Genomic DNA, 22,100 nt, shown 5'->3' with positions numbered 1-22,100 from the left:
CAGCCTTCAGACTTCGTAGAGAAGAGACCCTCTGGATACTCGACTGGTTACACCAATTTGCAATATATCCAAATGTAAGGCCAATCCACATACCCCAGACTGTGTGCCGGGCTCTAGGATCCGGGTCAAAGCTACAAATATAATAGTACTTTTTCTGTTAACACTCTATCAATATGTAGTAACATGGAAATGTAAGCATATCTTAAAATCTTAAACGTACCCATATATAATGTTATGCTGTGTTCGACCGGGATTCGGACGCTATCTTGATACAAAAAATCGTCAACAATGGAGAGAAATAACATATTACACTAATCATGACGTCTTACACAATAGACAGACCATTATAACGATGTCTAAAACTAACGATAGGCAAATAAAATGAAGTTTTACACTATAAATAGGCAGATATAATGACGTCGTACACTATAAATAGGCCAATAGCATGACGTTGTACACTACATATTGGCTAATATAATAACAACTAGCACTATAACTAGACCAATATAATGACATCGTACACTATAGACAGGCCAATATAACGATGTCTAAAACTAACGATAGGCCAATAAAATGAAGGTGTACACTTTAAATAGGCAAATAAAATGAAGTTTTACACTATAAATAGGCAGATATAATGACGTCGTACACTATAAATAGGCCAATAGCATGACGTTGTACACTACATATTGGCTAATATAATAACAACTAGCACTATAACTAGACCAATATAATGACATCGTACACTATAGACAGGCCAATATAACGATGTCTAAAACTAACGATAGGCCAATAAAATGAAGGTGTACACTTTAAATAGGCAAATAAAATGAAGTTTTACACTATAAATAGGCAGATATAATGACGTCGTACACTATAAATAGGCCAATAGCATGACGTTGTACACTACATATTGGCTAATATAATAACAACTAGCACTATAACTAGACCAATATAATGACATCGTACACTATAGACAGGCCAATATAACGATGTCTAAAACTAACGATAGGCCAATAAAATGAAGGTGTACACTTTAAATAGGCAAATAAAATGAAGTTTTACACTATAAATAGGCAGATATAATGACGTCGTACACTATAAATAGGCCAATAGCATGACGTTGTACACTACATATTGGCTAATATAATAACAACTAGCACTATAACTAGACCAATATAATGACATCGTACACTATAGACAGGCCAATATAACGATGTCTAAAACTAACGATAGGCCAATAAAATGAAATTTTACACTATAAATAGGCAAATATAATGACGTCGTACACTATCAACAGGCCAATATAACGACCAATCAATACGGCTTTAACGTACTGATGCCTTACATATAGCATATAACGCCATATAAACGAGTGTGCCCATTTTATATCATATTTTTTTGAGTTCAGAGATCAGTTCTCAGACAGTGTCGCAATTTAGTCATTTCAAGACTGATGGACATTTTAACTTTAAATTGATAGCGATGTACACAATTAAAGAAAGCATTTTGTAATGACGATCAATATTACAGAAGTAATCGTAGTTATTTTCACTGGGTCAGAAATCTTATTTATGGATAGTTTTCCTGAAGTGAAGCTATCACTTTCATATAGTTGATTTTTCTCCAATACAATGTAATGATATTGTTATCAATATATAGTATAAATGTTATTCAGGACGAAAATTGATAAGTTACTAGTGTAAAAAGCTGTATACTTGAAAAACTCAAGCCTTCCTCCCTCCGTCGCGATATCTACCACGGAGTGACGTGTCCCCATGAGAATGCTGCCCTATTGAGGAGAGAGAGAGAAAATGGGAAGAAAAAGACGTGTTCAATAAAACATTTAATTGAGTACTGCGGAGGTAAACATTATTTTCGTTTTATTATATGGCCTAAGGATTTGATACTGTAATTCGTTGTTAAGGTAAAGGAAAGGATGGTTTCAAATAGCTACAGTCCATCATAATCAATTTGATGAAACAGCGTTTTTGCGTCCTATATAGCAAGAATGAGTGAGAGTGTCTGATAGCTATCATTAATCATTTTGTAATATATATTTTTTAAGACGAAGAGGATTTTTTTTTAAATACAAGGATTCTAAGTGGAAATAGTTTATCCTGGTTGTTATATATATGGCAAGTCATCATAAGGTTAAATACAGTTATTTTACGACTACTGATCAACTCCTCGAAACGTTAGTTTCCCTTATGATATTACTTAATATAACAGAATATCATCATTGCTTTCTCTCCAAGTCTACGACAGAAACTAAGAAGCAGCTGGTAGGTGTTCAGAAAAAGCATAAATGGGTGTGTTAATATTTGTCACGGTCACAAACAGAAAGGCAAATTTAATGTTGGCATGTTACATTTCTTCGACGTGTCAAATTTTACACATGTCACGTGGCTTTTAACCGGGTGACAGTTAGTGGTACCGAGTTAATTAGACCGTTAGACCTAGTGCACTCCGGAAACTAATTGTATGCGAGATGTTCCAGTTCAGAAACACGACAAGCATGCCAAAATTGTTTAATGCTATCACACCACGTTTATATGTATCACATGTGATATCGTACAATATAATATGACTGTTAAACACTGAACAACGTTAATTTTATAAACCGGTGGGAAACCTATGGAAGGAAACGTCACCTTAATGGTTATTGCTGCCAGTCCGATGAAAATCATTACACACTGGAACACGTCTGTCCACACCACACTCTTGATTCCTCCCTGAAATAATATACATGTATTGACATACCTAAAGGCGTAAGAATATACGCTATCTTACCAATCACTTATGAGAATCATTTACACATTACAGTTTAAATGTAATGAATTGTACATGTAAGATTTCCAGTATCAATTTCCGGTAATAAAGCAGAACAACTTTTAAAAACATTGTAAACAGACGCTAGTTTTGATTTCATAAAATAAATGTTTCCAAGGCATCAATAGCTTTTAGGAAGTCTATTAACTTGAAGTTAAAGATTGTGATTTCTATATTATTCTTAATACTTTTTTCGTCGCAGCATTCATGCTTCCCGTTCATTTCAACATCAACCACAAACCAATTGCGAAAATCTTCATTTAAAATTGTATTTTAATCATAGAGCAGACTATGGGGAATTCGTTTGTGTTGAAACAAAATGGCAAATTTGGCCATTCTATTTCTACACAATACGAAACAAATGATAAAAATGTGTGCAGACGACCGTATGTTGCAACAGTATTCTGTTATCAGGATCGTGTTTTTTAAATTTCAAGCAGGTTTTAAGAGGACAAGAAATCGGGGGTCAAGTTTTGGATTAAAAATCTTCATTTTTTACATTTTTGCCAGTGAAATATCAGATTCTGTCAACTTGATAAAACTGATATCTTTCACACTGTGACAAATATCAAAAGTTTTCACAGTGTGAAAATAACACTTTTTGATATTGACCAATCATAACGGTATCTTCTATTCGCTGCATTCAAAGGCAACGATTTTTTGTTCAGATTCAAATGAAGCGACAGTATAATAAGTGGTTGTTATGGTAAATGTTTGGTACACAAACTTAAGAATTTACATAAATATACAATTGATAACATTGTTATAAGCATCATACCAGGAAATAGTAGAAAACGTCGGAAATGCGTTAAGTATTTCATTCAAAATGGTGCACATCCTTGTTGTTAAGCGTGACGTCATTAAAATATGGCGCTAATTATTACGCTTCTGATTCCCGCCCTTTTTTTAATGCATTACATTTTTCATGTTTTATGCTTTAAAAATGTAATAAATAGAAAATGTAATGGTGTCTTCAGTAAGAACAAATATATTTAACTCGTGTTGTTAATATTTTGATATTTTTCACGAGTGCACATATCAATATATTAGCCACACTCGTGAAATATATTTGTTATTACTGAAGACACCATTAAATATCTTCTATATCTCATTATTTGATCTTTTCGAAATTATTTTCTTTTCGAAATTATTTGCTAAAGGATTGTTTAGCATTCTAACAATGATGTTTGAACCACGGAAAGAGTTTCATCTAAGAGACAGCTGCAATAGCTGTAAAATCCAATATATTTATATATTGCTGTTATCTCCAATACATTTTATATAGCTGGCATATATTTGTAAATATTATAAATCCATACTTACGATTGCTGTGTAAATGGTACCAACAAGCCCAATAACAACGATAGAAAGCCACAAAGGTATTCCAGCAACTACGATAGAAAACAGTCATTTTTAAGGTTACCTTTTAATGCTTCGACTATAGATAAATAAAAACGAACTTCGTTCATACAAATTAGGTAATTAGGGATTTCGTTTTATCAAGCACTACAAATATTCGTTAATTGTTAATTATAACAAAATGGTGCATATCACAATGTCATTATTTTAATTAGTGCTCTCAAACGAAAATAGACGTTACAGAGGTAATACATCCCATTAACTACTTTGTAGTGCAGTGATAAAAAGTAACCCAACGTCTTAACAAACCCGTATTTTGAATTTAAATCCGTAAAACAAGGGCAAAATATGAACAAAAGAAGGTTACACAAAAACCCTTAAAAAGTACAAGGAACTCATTGACAACACCCGCATTGAATGATTTGCTAAAGGGAAGCATAATGATATCTGCTTCTTTTTGCTAAAGGAAATGAGGTCCATAAAAGTAAATCACACAGCTGATATATTTTTAAATGATTACGTCAAATTAGAAATGAAAAGACTTCTAGGACTGGTCTACTAAAATACTTAATGGTACGAAATACATCCTAGCAAGATACCTTGAATATCTACAGTCAGTAATTGGCAGCTTGCTCAAGTCTGCAATTCAAATATCGGGGACATTAAGGCTGTTTCTAGGTCAAGAATTTCATCGAACATACAAATTATCTCCCTCTATACACATTTGCTGGAGATTGTCATTGTGTCTCTGTCTATCGCTAACATTATATATTTTACCTCAATAACAGCATGTCGGTTCGTCAATTCATGTCTCAAGCCGAGACCTCTTTAGCATGAATATTTGTTGTAATTTCTGTATTCCGAGAACAAGTTTTAGTTAAGTACTGAATTCATTCCAAACTTGCGGCAAATTCTCTCAATTTTGTTTAAATTCATTTTTTTTAAATGACATTTAAGCTATATAATTTCTATATTGATTTGTTTTATACGACCGGATGTAGACAATCCTATGAACATTAGACCAACAAATTGACATAAATAAATATTTAGCTGTAATCAAAGATGTTAGGTATGGACAAGCGGACATTGTGATTCATAAAAATATTAAGACAAAGTCAAAAATAACATTTTGTGAAAAAAACATGACTATTTATATTCGGAATGAGATTCATCACTTTGGAATGAATAATAAATGATAAGTTTGTTTTGAACACAAAGAGGAACCGAAACTTATTTTGCGAGCTTTCGAAAAGGTCTGTTTCCTTTGTCAAGCAAAGAGTGTAAATGACCAGTGTCTCGACTGTAAACCGCTGAATAACGTTCAAAACTACGATGGCCCACATCAGCTGTCAAATTAATTTTACTACTCTAAAGACGTTGTGCAACCCCTGTTTGACAATTTGACACGCTGATCTACAGATCCTAAACCATATCACAAGCACAAATATCTACGGCTACTTAGCTACTATCTTCAAATACAACTCTTGATACTGACCAGGAGCCAAGGCTTATAAAATGCATAGCAAATCATCTGTATACTTTGAACATTTAAGCGGCTAATAAATGCATAACAATAATGTCTCTACCCTAGCACGTAAATATTTAACAAAGAAATGCTAATAAATTACAACATTAATAAAGAATAAACTGTAATGTACATATTGTCAAAAAGCGTGTGTAATGTACATTTTGTCAAAACGCGTGAGTACAACATCAATAAAGAGTATACTGTCATGTACAGCTTGTCAAAACACGTGCGTACAACATTTATAAAGACTAACTTGACATATACAGTTTGTCAAAAAGGGGATGTACACAGTCTTTAAAGTAGTAATAGTAATTTGACGGCTGATATGGGCCATCGTACAAAACAACCTTATCATTTATCAGTATTCGTGTATCCTTTTTGGTACAGTTTTAATGTATTTCTGATATTTTGCTGGAAATATAATCAGTCGGCAATGCAAACACACGTGTATGAAAACGAACCCTACATACCAGTTTGAAGTGCCAACCCCGGTGCATAAAGTACTACGCCCATATAGAAAATCTACAAGATAAAAAAAAACATAAGGAAACGGACTATTTAATCAAATAAAAATATTCAGTAATTGCGCTACATGTTATACATACGGGGATGAGAAAGGGACACAACCTACATGTATGTACTGTTGTTGAGTTAGAAACGGTTACTACAAGTTACAAAATGGATGCAGCCAATACCTCTAAGAATGTACATGCATGAATATATGTGAGCGATATCTGTGCTCTCCTCTTCACGAAAATGCAAGCACCGTTTACGCAGCTTCATGGTATTATTTATAACAGGAAAATCTATGGATAAACAATATCTCGTTCATTTGCAAGGAGAGACAACCTCGCAATATAATATTTCGCGAATATTTTGCCGAGCTAAATTAAACAACAGATAAAAATAGGAATAGTTAATTACCAATTAAATACAAAAATAGCGTATATCGAGGTTTTTTACGGGATTGGTATTTTTTTTCAATTGTCGCATCAAACGACTTTGTGAACATATGATTGGAATTGCAAAAAGATATACAAAGCGGAATTTCTGTCTCATAACATTCAACGTTCTGTCTCAAAACACGCTATGTACAAAATCAGTTTTTCATTTGATATACCGGTAAAATCGTTAAATACTGAACAACCCTATGAAACTATTAAGAACATAACACACAGTCAGTATGCCGTATGCCGTTATGTCCAGACTTGTTTCAGCTTGTAGATACCTTTGTATATAATGATGGTAAATTAAACACAAATTAAATAATCATCTATTCCGTCTTTGCGTATTGCAGAGTTATCTTCTCTAGGGAGCAGGTATTGATTGTTACGTCATTGGTTTGTGTGAGAAAGTTACGTCGTTTTCTCAAAAATTGATGACGTTACTCTCACAAACAAGTGACGTAACAATCAATACTTGCTCCCAAGAGAAGATAACCCTGCAATACGCAAAGACGGAATTGAAAATATCTAAAACATCTGTGGCGATCTCTTAAACGATACCATAATTAAAATAATAATAATTACAATAAGAAATTTAAAAAAAATCAAGTTTGAAGAGGTTATTTTTAATTGACTTAACAGGAACAATCCTGATCCAATGGTTATAAGGGACTCCTATTTTTCAAGGCAAGACCAGTACAGTTCTAACGAGAGATACTTTCCTGTGATAGGAACATAATAGGCTTTATGCGTTTCTATTTGCATAACGAAAACAAAGAGACGAAATTGTGAAAATTCAACCACGTTAAAATAACCCAATAAACGATGAATATACATGTAGATGAATATTAAGTGATATACAGTACTTTTTCGAATACCCTCATTCATTTAAAATGTCCTAGTATAAAACATGATACATTGTGACAAACAAAAATCATACAGTTCATTTTGTATCCTAAGTATCTGTCATACGTACCGTCTGAAGCATTCCAATCATGGTCCCCAAAGTACGGACGGCTTTCGAACGGAACCGGAGTTGAAGATACTATATGAACAAAACATTCAATAGTATAAACATTAAGTTAAATATTCAATATCCTGATCAAGTTCCTTCAAATACAGAGGAGCATTTAGAGCCTATTATCTATATATACATCAGAAGCTGGTACTGGTACATGTAGCATACAGGTAACCAACGAAGGTAAATCAGTATCAAATTGGTCTGATTTGATTTTGATTTGATTTTGAAGGTTTCACGTCCGCTTTTACGGCCTTGTGGTCTTTCAGTAGACGAGAAGAGATAGAAAAGGAAAATAGAAGGGACAAAGTATACAGAATTCCGAACTCTCTGAAGACTGTTAGTTTATGGTCAGATATACCATACAAGTGTTTTTGCTATAAAACTGTCGAAGTGCACATCAATGAGGCTGTCTGCACAACATAGTCGCCAACCATTAGCTACAAATCTCGTGTCTCATCAATGTACAAGTATTTTCTCGTTTACGGAAAGTGCCGACGGTTCCCGATTGCCTTTAGCTGCTAATCTCGTGTCTTATTCTACATGTGCTTTGTTTTTAAAACAATGTATTCAGCCTCATTCTGATTAAGCTGCAGCATATTGGAACTCATTGCGACATGAATGCCAGACTTGCTGATCAGGTAGTCTGTAAATGTTATATTTGTGAGTCACTAATTAGTATAACAGAGATATTGCAGATTGTGGCGGCGTCATCGATTGGTTTGAAATATGGACAATACTGTCGCGGACTTAGCACCGACCCCTGAGGAATGCCCAATCAGTGGGTTATATCATCAAATGAGGTCGTCACTAAGGCAATACACTGTTATCTGTCATATAAATAAATAGGACTGGATCCAGCAGAAGACGCCACCAGATATTCTTTAAGAGCAATTTAAGGTGTTCGAAAGTATGTCATGGCCAATAAGTAAAAAAAAAGGGGGGATATCCTAAATATTAAATAGCAAATATAATAATCTCACGAAAACAGCAACTGTTACAATATCTACCACTTTGGGAATCGCAGAAAAAAAACCTGTGGCTAAACACTTACCTCGTATGTACTGGTGAGTCGTAACGGGTACAGTAGAGGAACTACTGTAACACTCGCTACCATCGCAGACAGAAAGTAAGGAACAGCAATGTACACCCCGCGAATTCCGTATACGTATATGTCCGCTGGAACGCCCATAATTGAAATTGCTGATGCAAACGTCACAAACAGGGATAGTGCTACTGGTAAAAGCAAAAGACGGCGATTTCCGAGGAAATAATTCTCCAATGTTGGGTTTTTGTCGGTTTGGAAACCATAGTAAACGCCGATCCCCATACAGATACATAGAAAAACGGCAATAACGATAAAGTCGGCGATATGCGGACTAGGAACGGGAACAAAAGTTAAATCCATCTTTTTTCTACCATGAATGCGACAAAGTCAACAACCAGAGGAGGCAACAAAAACGAGCAAGATGTTAACTGGAATCTGTGACATCTGTTATCCTTGCCATCAATATAAAAATGCGAAAATCAAATTTGAAACATGCATATTCAATCCAGAATGTAAATCACCAATGGCAGTGATATGCAGTACCGTCCCAATCTCGCCAGTACCAATTTGTCTTAGTCAAACAATGATTTGGTTCCAGTAGCCCTTATCAAAATAGTAGCAGACATTGGCAAGTTACAGTATTATCTCCTCGAGAAAGGTATTTGATAGCAGTTCTTGTATCTCTAACACATATACAATGGTCAAAGAGGAAAAGTTTGTGTTAAGTTTTATTTTTTGGTATAATGAAGCTATAATGAAATACAGAAACATCTCACAAACGTGAAAGATAACAAATATGAAATGAATTGTTTTTTACAAACGTATGTATTAAATACATAATTTATTGACATTTATTTTATTGTGCATCTTAATATATATATAAGCTAATATTCATCGCAATAACTTAGTCATTAATAGTAAATAAATGTAAGTTATTTAGAACCATTACATGATCCACTTTCAGCCATTAAGTAGGAGACCATCTGCGGATTCCGTTTATAGACATAACGTCTGGTAGTAACTACCGGTTAGAATTTAATGACATGCATATTTTCTTAGCTATAAAAGTTCTGTGACTATTTTGTACTACATATCTACACATGTTATTTTGTAAAACATAAACAAATGGTTACAATGAAAATGTATATGGGTCAAACCTGTATAAGATTTCACGTCTATGTCGTTGTTTAAATACACTCGGTGTGTATAGTAGGAACCTGTGTACAACGATTTGGCCGAGTGCCCAGCAAAATTCTGATAAACAAACAACAAGAGAATCCCGAAGAGTAACACGACCAAATCCGAAACCGTCGAAACTATGACAGCTTATGAACGAAAGAAATATGAACACGCAGGTCTTTGAAGAGGTGTCAAAAATGGTACAAGGATACTGAGATCATGCGTTCCGGAAGGGTAAGCGACTTCTCCTTCATCGACAACCCCCGCCANGGGGGGGGGGGGGGGGGGGGGGGGGGGGTAATTCTAACAGAATTGATTTAAAATGCCGACGGTAAACTCATTTGTACACACACAAAAAGGAGAGAAAACGTAGAAATACAATCTAGATTATTTTCCACTTGGCTTGATATCAAATAGGTCCACATTTTTTTGGTTTGTTTTAAAGGGGTAACGTACTGTGCCGGTGGGTCCAATATTTTGAAACATCTTCATTTTGCCACGGTCGCTTTTTATTTCTTTTTAAATTCAAAGACCATATGTTTCAAAATACAGAATAATCATCATACTGAGTTTTGTATCCATTTAATTATTTCCAATCGCTACGATATAAGTAGTGTTTTGCTCCGACAAATGAGATTCAGAGATTGTAGTTTGTGCAAGATGTCCAAAAGGAGATTTTTAAGGAATTTTGTACGGAGAGAGTTACCTCCCCTCTTTGGAGCTCTCCTAATATTTTCTGATTAACCCGCCCATTTCAAACGACGAAGAGGATTTGTAAAAAGGTAAACAATTCTAAGCAAAGTATATGACTATCTGCATTGCCCGGATCATATTTCTTGAAACAAAATTATTGGAATGCTTAAGTTGAATAAATTTTCCTGTGATCATTATGCTGCATTTAGGAAATCTATTACAGCGCAGCAATCAAAATTTAAGGATTTTTATATCTGTTTTTAACTCGTTTTAATTGTACATCGGCTATCGTGGATGGTTTTTACCTCCCGCTATGCGCAAACTATTGACAATAATAAGTGATCTGGGGTCTGACCATGGGGGTATTTTTTTTCATTCTGGGTCATATAGGAACGTGTCAAGTCCCTGTGGACGCAATACATAAAAAAACATCTCTCGTCGTCAGAAAGCTACGTTATCGCAGCTACCAGCACACATACATGCTTTTACTGCATAAATTTGGTAAATAAAAAAGCTTAATCGCACATAAAAGGACGTCAGAGTATTCTCTACCCAAACGCATCCTCTCTAGTCAACTCAAGACAAATTTGTGTACAGCCAAAGTCATAAGTTAAAGGTCGTTTTGAGAATAAAAGTGTAACATGTACAGGAAAGAAAACTGCAACAGCAGGGATTTTAACCAAACCTGGATCTTTGAACTCTAGACAGATGCTATAGCGCTCTAACAAATATTAATTAAGGTACCTGATTTGCTTGCAATTGAGCCAATTAAGGTGCATGCACTACTCTATATATACAGTAGCTGTAATAATTATAATATAATGGGAAGTTTTGAAAGTGGTCTTTAAACACAGGTGAACTTTATAGAAGCGGTCTCTCGAGCAAATTCAAATGTATAGTATTTTGGTATAATTCATGTTCATACATTTGTAATTAATGTATGCAGAATTAGCCTGAGTTTCCTCTGGCCCTGACATCAGGCTTAAGATATTTTGACAGATAGATGTATGCATGTCTACCAGATATCTTTTAGTCTGTTGAGGAAACTCGGCTTATATAAATATATTAATGGGCGCAGATTGTACTTAATATGAATAAAATGAGCATTATTATGACTCGTGTAATTTATGAACCGTTCTTTTAAATAAGTCAGATGAAATCTTCCGGAAAATCTGAAATAGAAATATATATATTGTACTCTGACTAGTATTCAAAAAAATAAATGTACCTTTTAGATCTCATTGTCAGCATCATAATTTTGTCATTTTCAGAAGCTAGATATATAGAATCAACCCAAGTGAGATGTCAAATTACAGCGGTCAATCAGGAATTCCTCTTAGGATGTCCAAGAAGGCACCAGAGGAGGCTAAGAAGACATTTACAACTTACATCAAAAGCAAGCAACAATCAACAGCTGTAAAGAACAATCAGTTCAGAAAAGGGTACTTATATTATATACCGGTAATATAACAGTGTTTAATCTGGTAACGGAAATGGAAAATGGACCCCATTCCAAATGCTAAAAGGACATTTGTATTCCAAAATGGATTTTGAATTTCCAATCAATAAAAGGAAATCATGAAATTTCATTCCCAAACTCACATTGTGACTATGCAAGAATATAAATTATGACACAAGCAATCTAATGATTTGCATGATATTGCCATAGGGTCAAAAATATTTATATATGTGTTATATCTGTTCCATTAGGGTTTTAATTGTAGGTAGATATAAATATATCTTTTGGAATTTAAAGATTTGTAGGTAAAGTGTGTATTAAAATGTTTTTTAACTTGAGACATTTTTGATTACATACAAAGCACTAGTACATGTACCATCATATATAACAACACTTCCATTTGTTCAATGGGGTCTCGGAGATTTATCAAGGTATTTTGGAGTTATTAATTGTTGATTATTTTAAAATTAATTTGGAATTTGTCTTGAGAAATAGCTTTGAACAATTATGATGATTTTTTTTTCAGATTTTCTGAGAGAAGAACAGAGAAAGAAAAATTCCTGGATGAGGCATCTAGGCTTCAAAATGAACTATCAGATTACAAGGAAGGCGTGACAGTAGCACAGCAAAGGTTGGACCAAGAAAGAGTAGGTTTCACTAGGACAAACAAGTTAGTCCTCCACTGGCACTAGGGATAAACCGGTAAACATAGTTGGTCCAAAGTATTTTTCCTTCAATGTGGTACATTTTAGTGCAGTAAATGTTGTAGATGGTATAATATGGGGGTATTATTTCATCACGGGCCAATGGGAAAAAGGGTTGTTTGAAAGCATGTTTCTGATTGGTCAAACTCTCTAGATACAAACCAAAAGAGTACGACCTTACTTTGTTATATATCCTGTAGTGTGACAGGAAAAAAATCTAAGATGGCATCGGCAAACTGTTTGAGAGATGCTCCTCTATCTCAACAATGATTATAATTATCTTACCATTTATCACTTTGGTTTCAAAACAAAGGATTCAACAGCAGTAGTTGCAGAAATAGATATTTAGATTATTTAAGGAGACTCAGGATGATCAATACTCATTTTAGATATTTGGTAGAATACAACAATACCAAACAGAAAAAAATGTATCGTTGAAGTAACATTGCAATACTACTGGTGAAGACTAACAGTGTCTTATTTTGTCAGCAGCATATGCATATTTCGGAAACTATGATCATCACTTGAAATTTTACCAAATTTTGGTATATGAGTACCTCTTTGGTTATGTCCCTTTGTTCACTGTCTATCACTTTGACCAGATCAGATATCATATTCCCACCACCTATAATTAACAAATTTGTATGCCAGTATATACCTCGCGGGTTGGGGGAGTACTGAAATCAGGGATTGTGCCTCACACTAGCAGGTTATTATCCTTTCTCCACTGTGTAACCAAATCGTTTTCGGTAAAAGTGATTTTGTTTGCTAGTTTTACAGCTGAACACTGCTTCATTTTCCACAAATGAAGGGGAAAAATAAGAACGTCTTCCCAATTTCAACAAAATGAATGCTATATTTTCCAGATTCATGAAGGAACAGGCTGTGTAGTAAATTCTATATTCAAAAAATGTTTTGGTATATTTTAAATTATCTGCAATTACCATATGTTATATTGGTGAGGACTATCAGGGACATTTGATCTAGAGTGTCGTGTACTGAAGTTGTGTCTTGTGCCCTAGCAGCCCTACTATGTAAAGAGTTTTGTCCCTTAGATTTTTTTCAGTACCAAAGTTTGTCAGAAGATGGACTTGTTGTTAACTAAGTCTGGAATTTTATTTTCAGCTTCTCCTTTTGACATGAATATTTGGTTACTAAATCTTTCTAGATGTGAATGCTTTGAATATCATACATAAAGAAAAATCGGTACAGTTGGTTATACATTGTATTACTAAACAGACAATATCTTCAAATCATATTTGGAAAACACTAAAAAGTTAAATATGGAACACTTTGCACTCCTAGATGTCTGTTGCAGAATTGCCAATTTTTCATTTTAGTAACATAAGCCTTCAAGATGGGAAAATAAAAGCCAACAGATAAAACTTCACTTATTCTTGTTCAATTTTATAGGAAAGATTGTCAGAGCTTCAGAAGTGTGCAGAGGAAAAGGAAAACCGTTTGACAGGTAACATGAGTGATTGAGTGTACTGTACAACTTAAAGCTGACATGGTACAAGTAAAAAAGCTTTCAATTGAGATTTAAAAAAAAAAACAATCTTGATAGAGATCTTCCCCATCTCTTCCGACTAACGTTTCTATTAAAGGAAATGTCAACATTTTACTGGTTTGACAGGTAATGCGCTTTTCATATCCAGCAAGACCCATACTCGCTACCAAGCAAGGACAAACTAAAATGTTGGCACTCCCTTAGAAACCATAGTCGGAATAGATGGGGAAGATCTCAAAACCCTTTTTTTGGTTTTTTTAATCTCAGTTGAAAGCTTTTTAACTTGCTCTGTCAGCTTTAAGTTTCTTGATGACAATATAATATAACATATTAACAAGTGTGTCACAGTGCTCCAGATAGCTTGCCTGAATGTGTATTCACACACATATTTTCATAAATTAAGCAACGAAAAGAAATTGAATTCACATCATTCAGGCCAATTCCGAAACATTGCATCATTATGCAACTCTAATTTAACTGATTAAAATTATTCACTTACACTTACACGGTGAATTGAATGCTACCTTTATAATCATATGCTAATAAACCCCTGATCATCTAAAATATTGTTGTCCATTAAGTCGGTGTTTTTCTTCATTAACAGGTGAAATAGAGGAGCTACGAGCAAAGAATATAACCATGGAAGAAAAAACGTAAGAGTGCTTCATAGACTGATCTAAGTGAGGTAGAATTTATTGTTAAGTATGTACTTGTACAGTGGTTTCACTTGTAGCCAAAAAACTGGCAAATGGAGTACTATGAAATGAAGTGAAGTACCAACTGCCTACATTGTGTTGGTTACTCTAATTTAAACCCCAATATGATTTAGTTAGTCAAAATCACAATTGAATAATATTGCAGTTGTTATTTTTGTTTAACATTAGGGTGACATCTTTCAGCAGCCAAGGAATTCCACATTTTTCACTCCTATACAAGTTAAATGTCTGATAGAAAACATTGCTACCTAGCTAAATAAGAGGCCACTAAGTAGTATTGTAATTATATATACGAGTATCTTATGTCTCAGTATGAAATAAATACATGCAGAGATGTTTATAGGTATAAAACACAGAGTAGGAAGAATTAGATAAATCATCATAGGTTTCTAGGTTTTTGAGTGAGTGGTTTGTGAATAGCAAGCCAGCAACCAACTTTTACGAGGAATATGTATACATGTAATGTACAATCAATGTTTTTTCTACGTAAATTATTACAATAGCCGGTTCCTTCATGAATTAGGAAAATATAGTGTTGTTTTTACTGAAATTGGGAAGATATTCCTCATTTTTTGGTTATTTTTGGAAAATAAGGCACTTTTTATGCTATGGGAAACAGACTGTATTCGGATGTAAAACTTGCAAAGAAAAACTCTGACAATTGCATGCGTTTGTTTTTTTTTAGATGCTCTGATATGTTAATATTTTTCTAGATTGAAATGACTATTGGAATTCATATATAAAAAAAGGTATATTGTACTTATTCAGTGTAACAGTTATCTATAATATTAAACTACATGTACCTTTTTAATTATCTTATATACATAAAAGAGAAACATCTTGTTCCCTTAAATTATATGCATACTTATGTATATGGTAATACAAGTACTGGAGACGATTTACTATATATACCGGTTAGGGTTTGCCTGTTATCTTATGCAGCGGTTTACCGATTTATACTATAAAAAATGTTTCTTTATTTACAGGACAAGTTATGAAAAGAAGCTGCTTTTGTGCAACATCAATCCAGGTACAGTACTCATAGCAGAGATATCCAAGGAGTCATAGGATAACTGTAATTATAGCTGATTACAGAGCTAGACATTCTATTTTGAATACCACTAGTCAGTTGGGGTAGAAGTTTCCAATTTTGATCAGTCCATGTGCAAATTCAACTAACCCAATATTATTCAACAAGATTAGCAAAATCAAAAAAGAATTTGAGGCTGATCATAAAATATCAGCAGAATATAAGTACACTTTATCAATAGTGATCATAATTAGTTTATGCTTTATCTCTTGTAATCATTATTTATGTTATGATTTGAACTTACAAGATGTATTTATAGTGATCATACATTGTATGTGCTTTTTATTTAGTGATCAGAAAATGTATATATATATGTATACACGTTTTGATCAACCTGAAGAGCCCTGTGAAGGGTGAAAGCAGCTAGTTTTTTAGTCGGTCGTTAATTTTATTTTTTCAACGTTTTGATCATATATACATGCACATACTTATCATGTATTGAGCTTAAAATGCATATATATATGTGGTGGTCAAATTTTATATACACTTCATTTACAGTGGTGATCTTAAAATGTCTACTTGTGATCATTATAGATGTCTTGTACATGTAATTGGCCTACATTTTAGGTATCCTTTGAGACCTCTACCTACAGTGATAATACATTGTATATATATTTTGTGATTGAACAATGCTTATACTTGATACCGAATGAACTTACAATGTATTTATGTGAAGTGATCCTACTATATCTGTAGTGATAATACATTGTATTTATATTTTGTGATTGTACAATACTTATACTTGTTACCCAATGAACTTACAATGTATTTATGTGAAGTGATCCTACTCTATCTGTAGTGACGTTAGAACACATGACCGAGGACCAGTCACAAGCAGATGTACTGACCAAGAGAAGGGAAGCAGCCAGGGTAAGTTTGTGTTGAACACAAATAGAAATTCAACATTGCTACAGTTTGTTGTTGTAAAACATGATGTCTAATTGAATGATATGTTGACTTATCAATCCATCAGCACACCCACCCAAATGGTAGTTAATCTTAACTCTTAATAAGGCAAGTACTTTGTTTGCATTTAAGCCCGTGTCTGGTAATAAGCCCATCCTTATCTATAATAGTTATAAAGAAATGCCGCCAAGTGTTATACATTTCATTGTCCTTGAATCAAGTCCACCAACCTACTTTTAGTTTAGAGATTATGTGTTGTCTAATTTTGTTTTGCTAAATAATGAATTTTGAGTAGATGAAGTAAAGAAAAACTTTGTGCAGTCAAATATTGTCAAGATTTTCTATTAAGTTTTCCAAATCTAGATTCAGATTTGAAAAATTCTTAATTCAACCACAGGCTTCCATCTTGGGTTGCAAAATCTTGACTAAAAAAATAATTTTTCACCAATCTACATAGAAATTCTAATATGAAAACTATTGTTTATATGCACAAATGTTGTTTTTTAATCTATTTTTTGTAGTATTTTTGTATAGTGATCGGTACATGTACCTGGTACTAAATTATGACAGTAGGATGATGGAAACTACATGTGTTAACATTGTTCCAAATATTTATAGATGATTGTATGGGTTTTTTCAGGAGAATGTGGGATTGTTGAAGAAAAGAGTTGAAAGCTTGAATGAAGAATCATCAAAATTATTTGAAAATATGAAGGTATGTCCTAAAATATCAAATTTACTTTGAGTTTATAATTTAATTGAAACATTTCCTATACTCATGCAGATCCTACCTTCTGAATGGGTTGAGTCAGATATTGCTTTTGTGTGGGGAGGGGGGATATTTTTCATGACATTTTGGACCAATATATGATACAAAAATATGCATCTTCTTAGTTTTATCTCTGAAAATCCGAATTAGAAATTGGATGATTTATATTGGTTTTATTCAAGAAAAAAAATCTTAAAAGATGTTGTCATTTTGGAATGGTGTTTTAGTACTATAATTACTCAAGAATTTGAATTATGTAACATTGAAAATGTTTTGATTTAATTTCAATATTTCAAGCGCATGAAGTTTAAATCTGACAGCTGTAAATTCACAACTGATGTCTTTCCCACAAAATATTGTGTTGAAATAAACTCTGAAAATTGGTCATAAGTTACCTCCCTTGCACTGTAGAATATCTTTCTGGGGAACTTTCACCTACCTTTGGCCTGAGTAAACTTCGTTCATTTGCCATTTTCAGAGATAAACAAAAGTAATAAGGTACATGTATATAGATCCCTTTAAATTGGATAAATATCTCGTTAATCATCACATGTGTAATCTTTAATATATGATTCGGAAAGTTATCCTATATTTTAACCAATTTCTCAATTTCTATATGTTAAGGCAATTAGACAAAAGTAACAGTTTCCTCACTCTCCTGTCTTCTGATTTTACTTGTTAGTAATCAACTCTTTAATGTATTTCAACTTCATCATGAGTGTAATTAAGGCCTGCATCTGTGCTGTGTTTAGTTTGTGCTACAAAAAAAACAATTCCCTAAACAAATTGTGCAATCAATTTTCAATAAGCTTTAAAAAAAAAATTTCTCTCCAGCTTTGGGTTGTCATATTATTGTTAGATATTTGATCAGAAATTTTAAAATTCTGATCAGGAGAATTAAACCTTTAATCAGGAAAGTTAATTTTGATTAGGATACGAAACAATTTCAAACTGGCACATGAAAAAGACAATAAACCGGTCTGAATAGGTGGTTAGTTATTGAAAGGAGTTTGAAATCTATATACCTGGGAACTTTCACTTACATTTGGCCTGAGAAAATTTCACACTTCATATGAACTTATCATAAACAGTGTACTAATATTTGCTGTCATGAAAAAACGTCGAAAATTAAACTGCAGGGGAAAGTTTCCCGGTAAACACTATTTACTTTACATAACCTATCTGACACATAAAACACCCCTTTATATGTTAGTTATAGGAAAATCATGGGAATTGATTTTAAATAAACTTTCTGTTTCACAGAATTTAGGTGCTGACATTGACAAAATCGCTGCAGATGTGACATTACCAGCAGAAGAAACATGAACAACCAGAATACATAACCACCAGAACGTTTCTAACGACGAGACGCTATGTTCCGTCAGAGGAAATGTGAAAAGATGTCCGGGTTGCCATTAGAAGGGGAATTGTTGGCTGTTTTCTTCTGGACCTTCTTACTGTGAACTTAAAAAGAAAAGTTGTTGAGAAGATGGAAAGTGGCACTAAACCAAATTTGCCAAATTCATAATTAGATAATTCTTAATGACATTTCATGTTGTGTTTGACATTTTTTGCACATGATATCCTGTGTTATAAATTGCGGGGAAACATAAACATGTATATATATAAATGAAATGTTTTGATAAAGCTGCCATCCCTGATTGATAAGATTTCCTATTGGACTTATAAGTGTATGGATCTAGACAGACAGAACATTAGACGTCAATACAGGTGTGGCAGTGTTTCTGTTGGAATCATATACATGTATATATATATGACAACTATCAAATTTCATTGTAGTTATCTCCCTTTACACGGCTACATTATGTGCTGTGAAATGTTGTACATGTATCGCAAGTGATGTATACGTACTGTGAATAATACTTGTTTTGATTACTGGAGGATTTAACATCCTTTTTACCCTGTGAATAAATACTATATAAAGTACCACTGCTACATTCACCAAACTTGTATATTATAAATAGTGCTATCGTCACTAATTCTATAAAGATTAGATCTTGGGATTGACTGCAGTATGAACATTGAATTACAGGATTGTTTTGCCTGTTAAACAAGAGGGTGAATTCAATATTAGATATTGAAATAAGAATATAATAACATATTTATTGTCTTGGATGTAGAAAGATATGAAGGTTAGTTTCCTAAAAGTTAATCATACTTTTAATAGAGAAAATGATTCAGCGATGGAGAAAAACCTTCATATCTCCGGCTATTACCAGAGATTATTTTTATTTTATACTGAAAACCCAAACTTACATAGCAAAAATAAATAATTCATCTTTCTATTGAAAAAAAATCACACATCCTCTGATCATTTTGACATAGGCATGAAGGTGTTAGTGATAACTCTATTTGTGTTTTTAATTTTATATTTCGCCATGTCTAAACAATACATCAGTATCTGTCTGTAAAACAAAACTAGAGTCTGTAATTAGGAGAAATATTCTTCCAAATAAAGTATATAGCTTATTCTCCTTCTTCCTTCCTTTCTTACTGCAGTCATTATGGTTAGATATTGAATACCAGAATATCAGGAGTTATACAGTTGATAAAAACATGTTTTCACTGGAAATATCATGATAAGATAATACTTGCAGTATTTTCCACTCAGAAAGGTACTTCCTATTTTCAGATTTTCAGTTTCAAGTTCAGGTGAACAGAAGCAACGGCAGACTAAATGTTATTTAGTACACCTTTGTAGCCTACATTATGGTATTTACATAACTACACCAATGATATTAGTTTTGTTTGGAAATCTTACCAGATAATAGCAGAATTGCGTTGATTAATTAACCAATTCATAATGACGCTCTGCCTTGTTGTCAAGTGTGACAACATTAGAACCTAGTGTCTAATTTAACTAATTTTTCTTTTGAATAGAATGAGATTAGTTGTTTAAATATTTGATGCAAAAAATGTGATTTTACATTTCAATTCATTATTATAATACTTTGATTAAAAAAATGGATGGTTTTATTGATTAACTCATTCACCCCTTGACATTTTATAATGCACTATTCCAACCTTTGAATTGGAAGAGTTCAAATGTGTCTTCAGGGGTGAATGAGTTAAATACCACAAATTAGATAAAAACATCAACTGCATCATGTGTAGGATGTATAGGGCCTTCCATGGAGGTCCCAGGTACAAAATTCCTTTCATTTATCAGTTTTAAGATCTATAACATATAGATCGCATGCTTTTCTGTTTGATTATATTCAATGTAATTGTTCTTTTGTTGATGCACTTTTCATGACTGAAATTAATTTCTGAACTTAGTGTTAATGTTATTGTAAGTGTAAAAGAACATCATATACATATCTGTTAGAAAAAAAAAAAACTGAAAAGTGCCATGTAATAACAAAAAATACTTTGATACGAGAAGCCATTACAGTCAACTCTGTTTGTGTGTAAAATCTCTGACATAAGTGCTTGAATTTGTTGGTGCCTCCCCCCAATTATTTTGTTAAAAATAAAATTGGACTTGAGCAAGACTACAACTATAATATGGTAATACATCTGTAAAATGTATATAATAAATATCCTATAAATGTCAAACTTGATTTTTATGACAATCAGACAAAACTGACAATATACCCATGCATAAAAATATCGACCTGTTGCAGTCAGCCCAATAGGCCCAGGTTCAATCAACGGTGTCACTGCCTCGCTTAGATTCTTCTGTGTTAAAATTAAGTTGTTGGGTTCATCAAGCAGGTTCTTAATATGTTAAAAATGTTTCTTTGTATTTTCATGTGTTAGACAATGTATCTTTAATTAAAATTATGGGAAATTTTACTAACATTTATGAACATTAAAAAGAAAAAATCATACCAAGTAAACAAATCTTGATTTAAGATATCTTATTTGACAACCCTGATCTATTGAATTTTGAATTACAACACTTACAACATCATTTAGTGTTTTGACAGCTGAAAATATCGGCGAAAAAAATGACATGGATCTGTTGGGGTTTTTTCCCCAACAGGGAAGTTGACTATACTTAAAATCGGAAGTTACTTTGCTCGATGTCAGTGGGTTTTTTTCAAAACTTCATTGCATGCACAAATTTCCCAACCCGCATCAAACAAACAAAAATTGTAATATTTGCAAATTGATGTGGAATTTATTTGATTGCATTACAGTTTTAAACGTTATTGTGAAAATTGTCATCAAGCTAACATTTTATTGGCGATTGATCCCAGGAAAACATCAAAAACCCAGAAAGAGCATCATAAATTATGTTTTCACATTTTTGTGACATATTTCGAGGATGGATGACATCAAATAGCAGCAAATCTCTCCCAACAACATGAATAAATTG

General features: G+C 33.2%; 2 protein-coding genes across 3 annotated transcripts in view; both read left to right on the top strand.

Annotated features, from left to right (window-relative positions):
- The window catches only part of LOC110440589, a 170,203-nt gene that overhangs the window by 50,897 nt on the left and 97,206 nt on the right, over positions 1 to 22,100 (top strand). The window lies entirely within an intron of this gene.
- Positions 10,070 to 20,718, top strand: LOC110440593. Of its 2 annotated transcripts, none has more exons than XM_021483743.1 (9): positions 10,070 to 10,142; positions 11,873 to 12,043; positions 12,587 to 12,707; positions 14,178 to 14,232; positions 14,879 to 14,927; positions 15,977 to 16,020; positions 16,880 to 16,950; positions 17,627 to 17,701; positions 19,019 to 20,718. In XM_021483743.1, the coding sequence occupies exons 2-9, from the start codon at positions 11,904 to 11,906 to the stop codon at positions 19,079 to 19,081; spliced, it is 618 nt and encodes a 205-aa protein (XP_021339418.1). In that variant the 5' UTR covers positions 10,070 to 10,142; positions 11,873 to 11,903; the 3' UTR covers positions 19,082 to 20,718. The 2 variants fall into 2 exon arrangements, with proteins under 2 accessions (XP_021339418.1, XP_021339417.1); XM_021483742.1 differs by lacking the exon at positions 10,070 to 10,142 and adding an exon at positions 10,635 to 10,690 and having other exon boundaries at positions 19,019 to 20,717.

Source organism: Mizuhopecten yessoensis, unplaced genomic scaffold (assembly GCF_002113885.1).
Source record: "Mizuhopecten yessoensis strain PY_sf001 unplaced genomic scaffold, ASM211388v2 scaffold11185, whole genome shotgun sequence".
Taxonomy (NCBI): Eukaryota; Metazoa; Mollusca; class Bivalvia; order Pectinida; family Pectinidae; genus Mizuhopecten; species Mizuhopecten yessoensis.
This window is presented reverse-complemented; position numbering and strand designations above follow the sequence as displayed.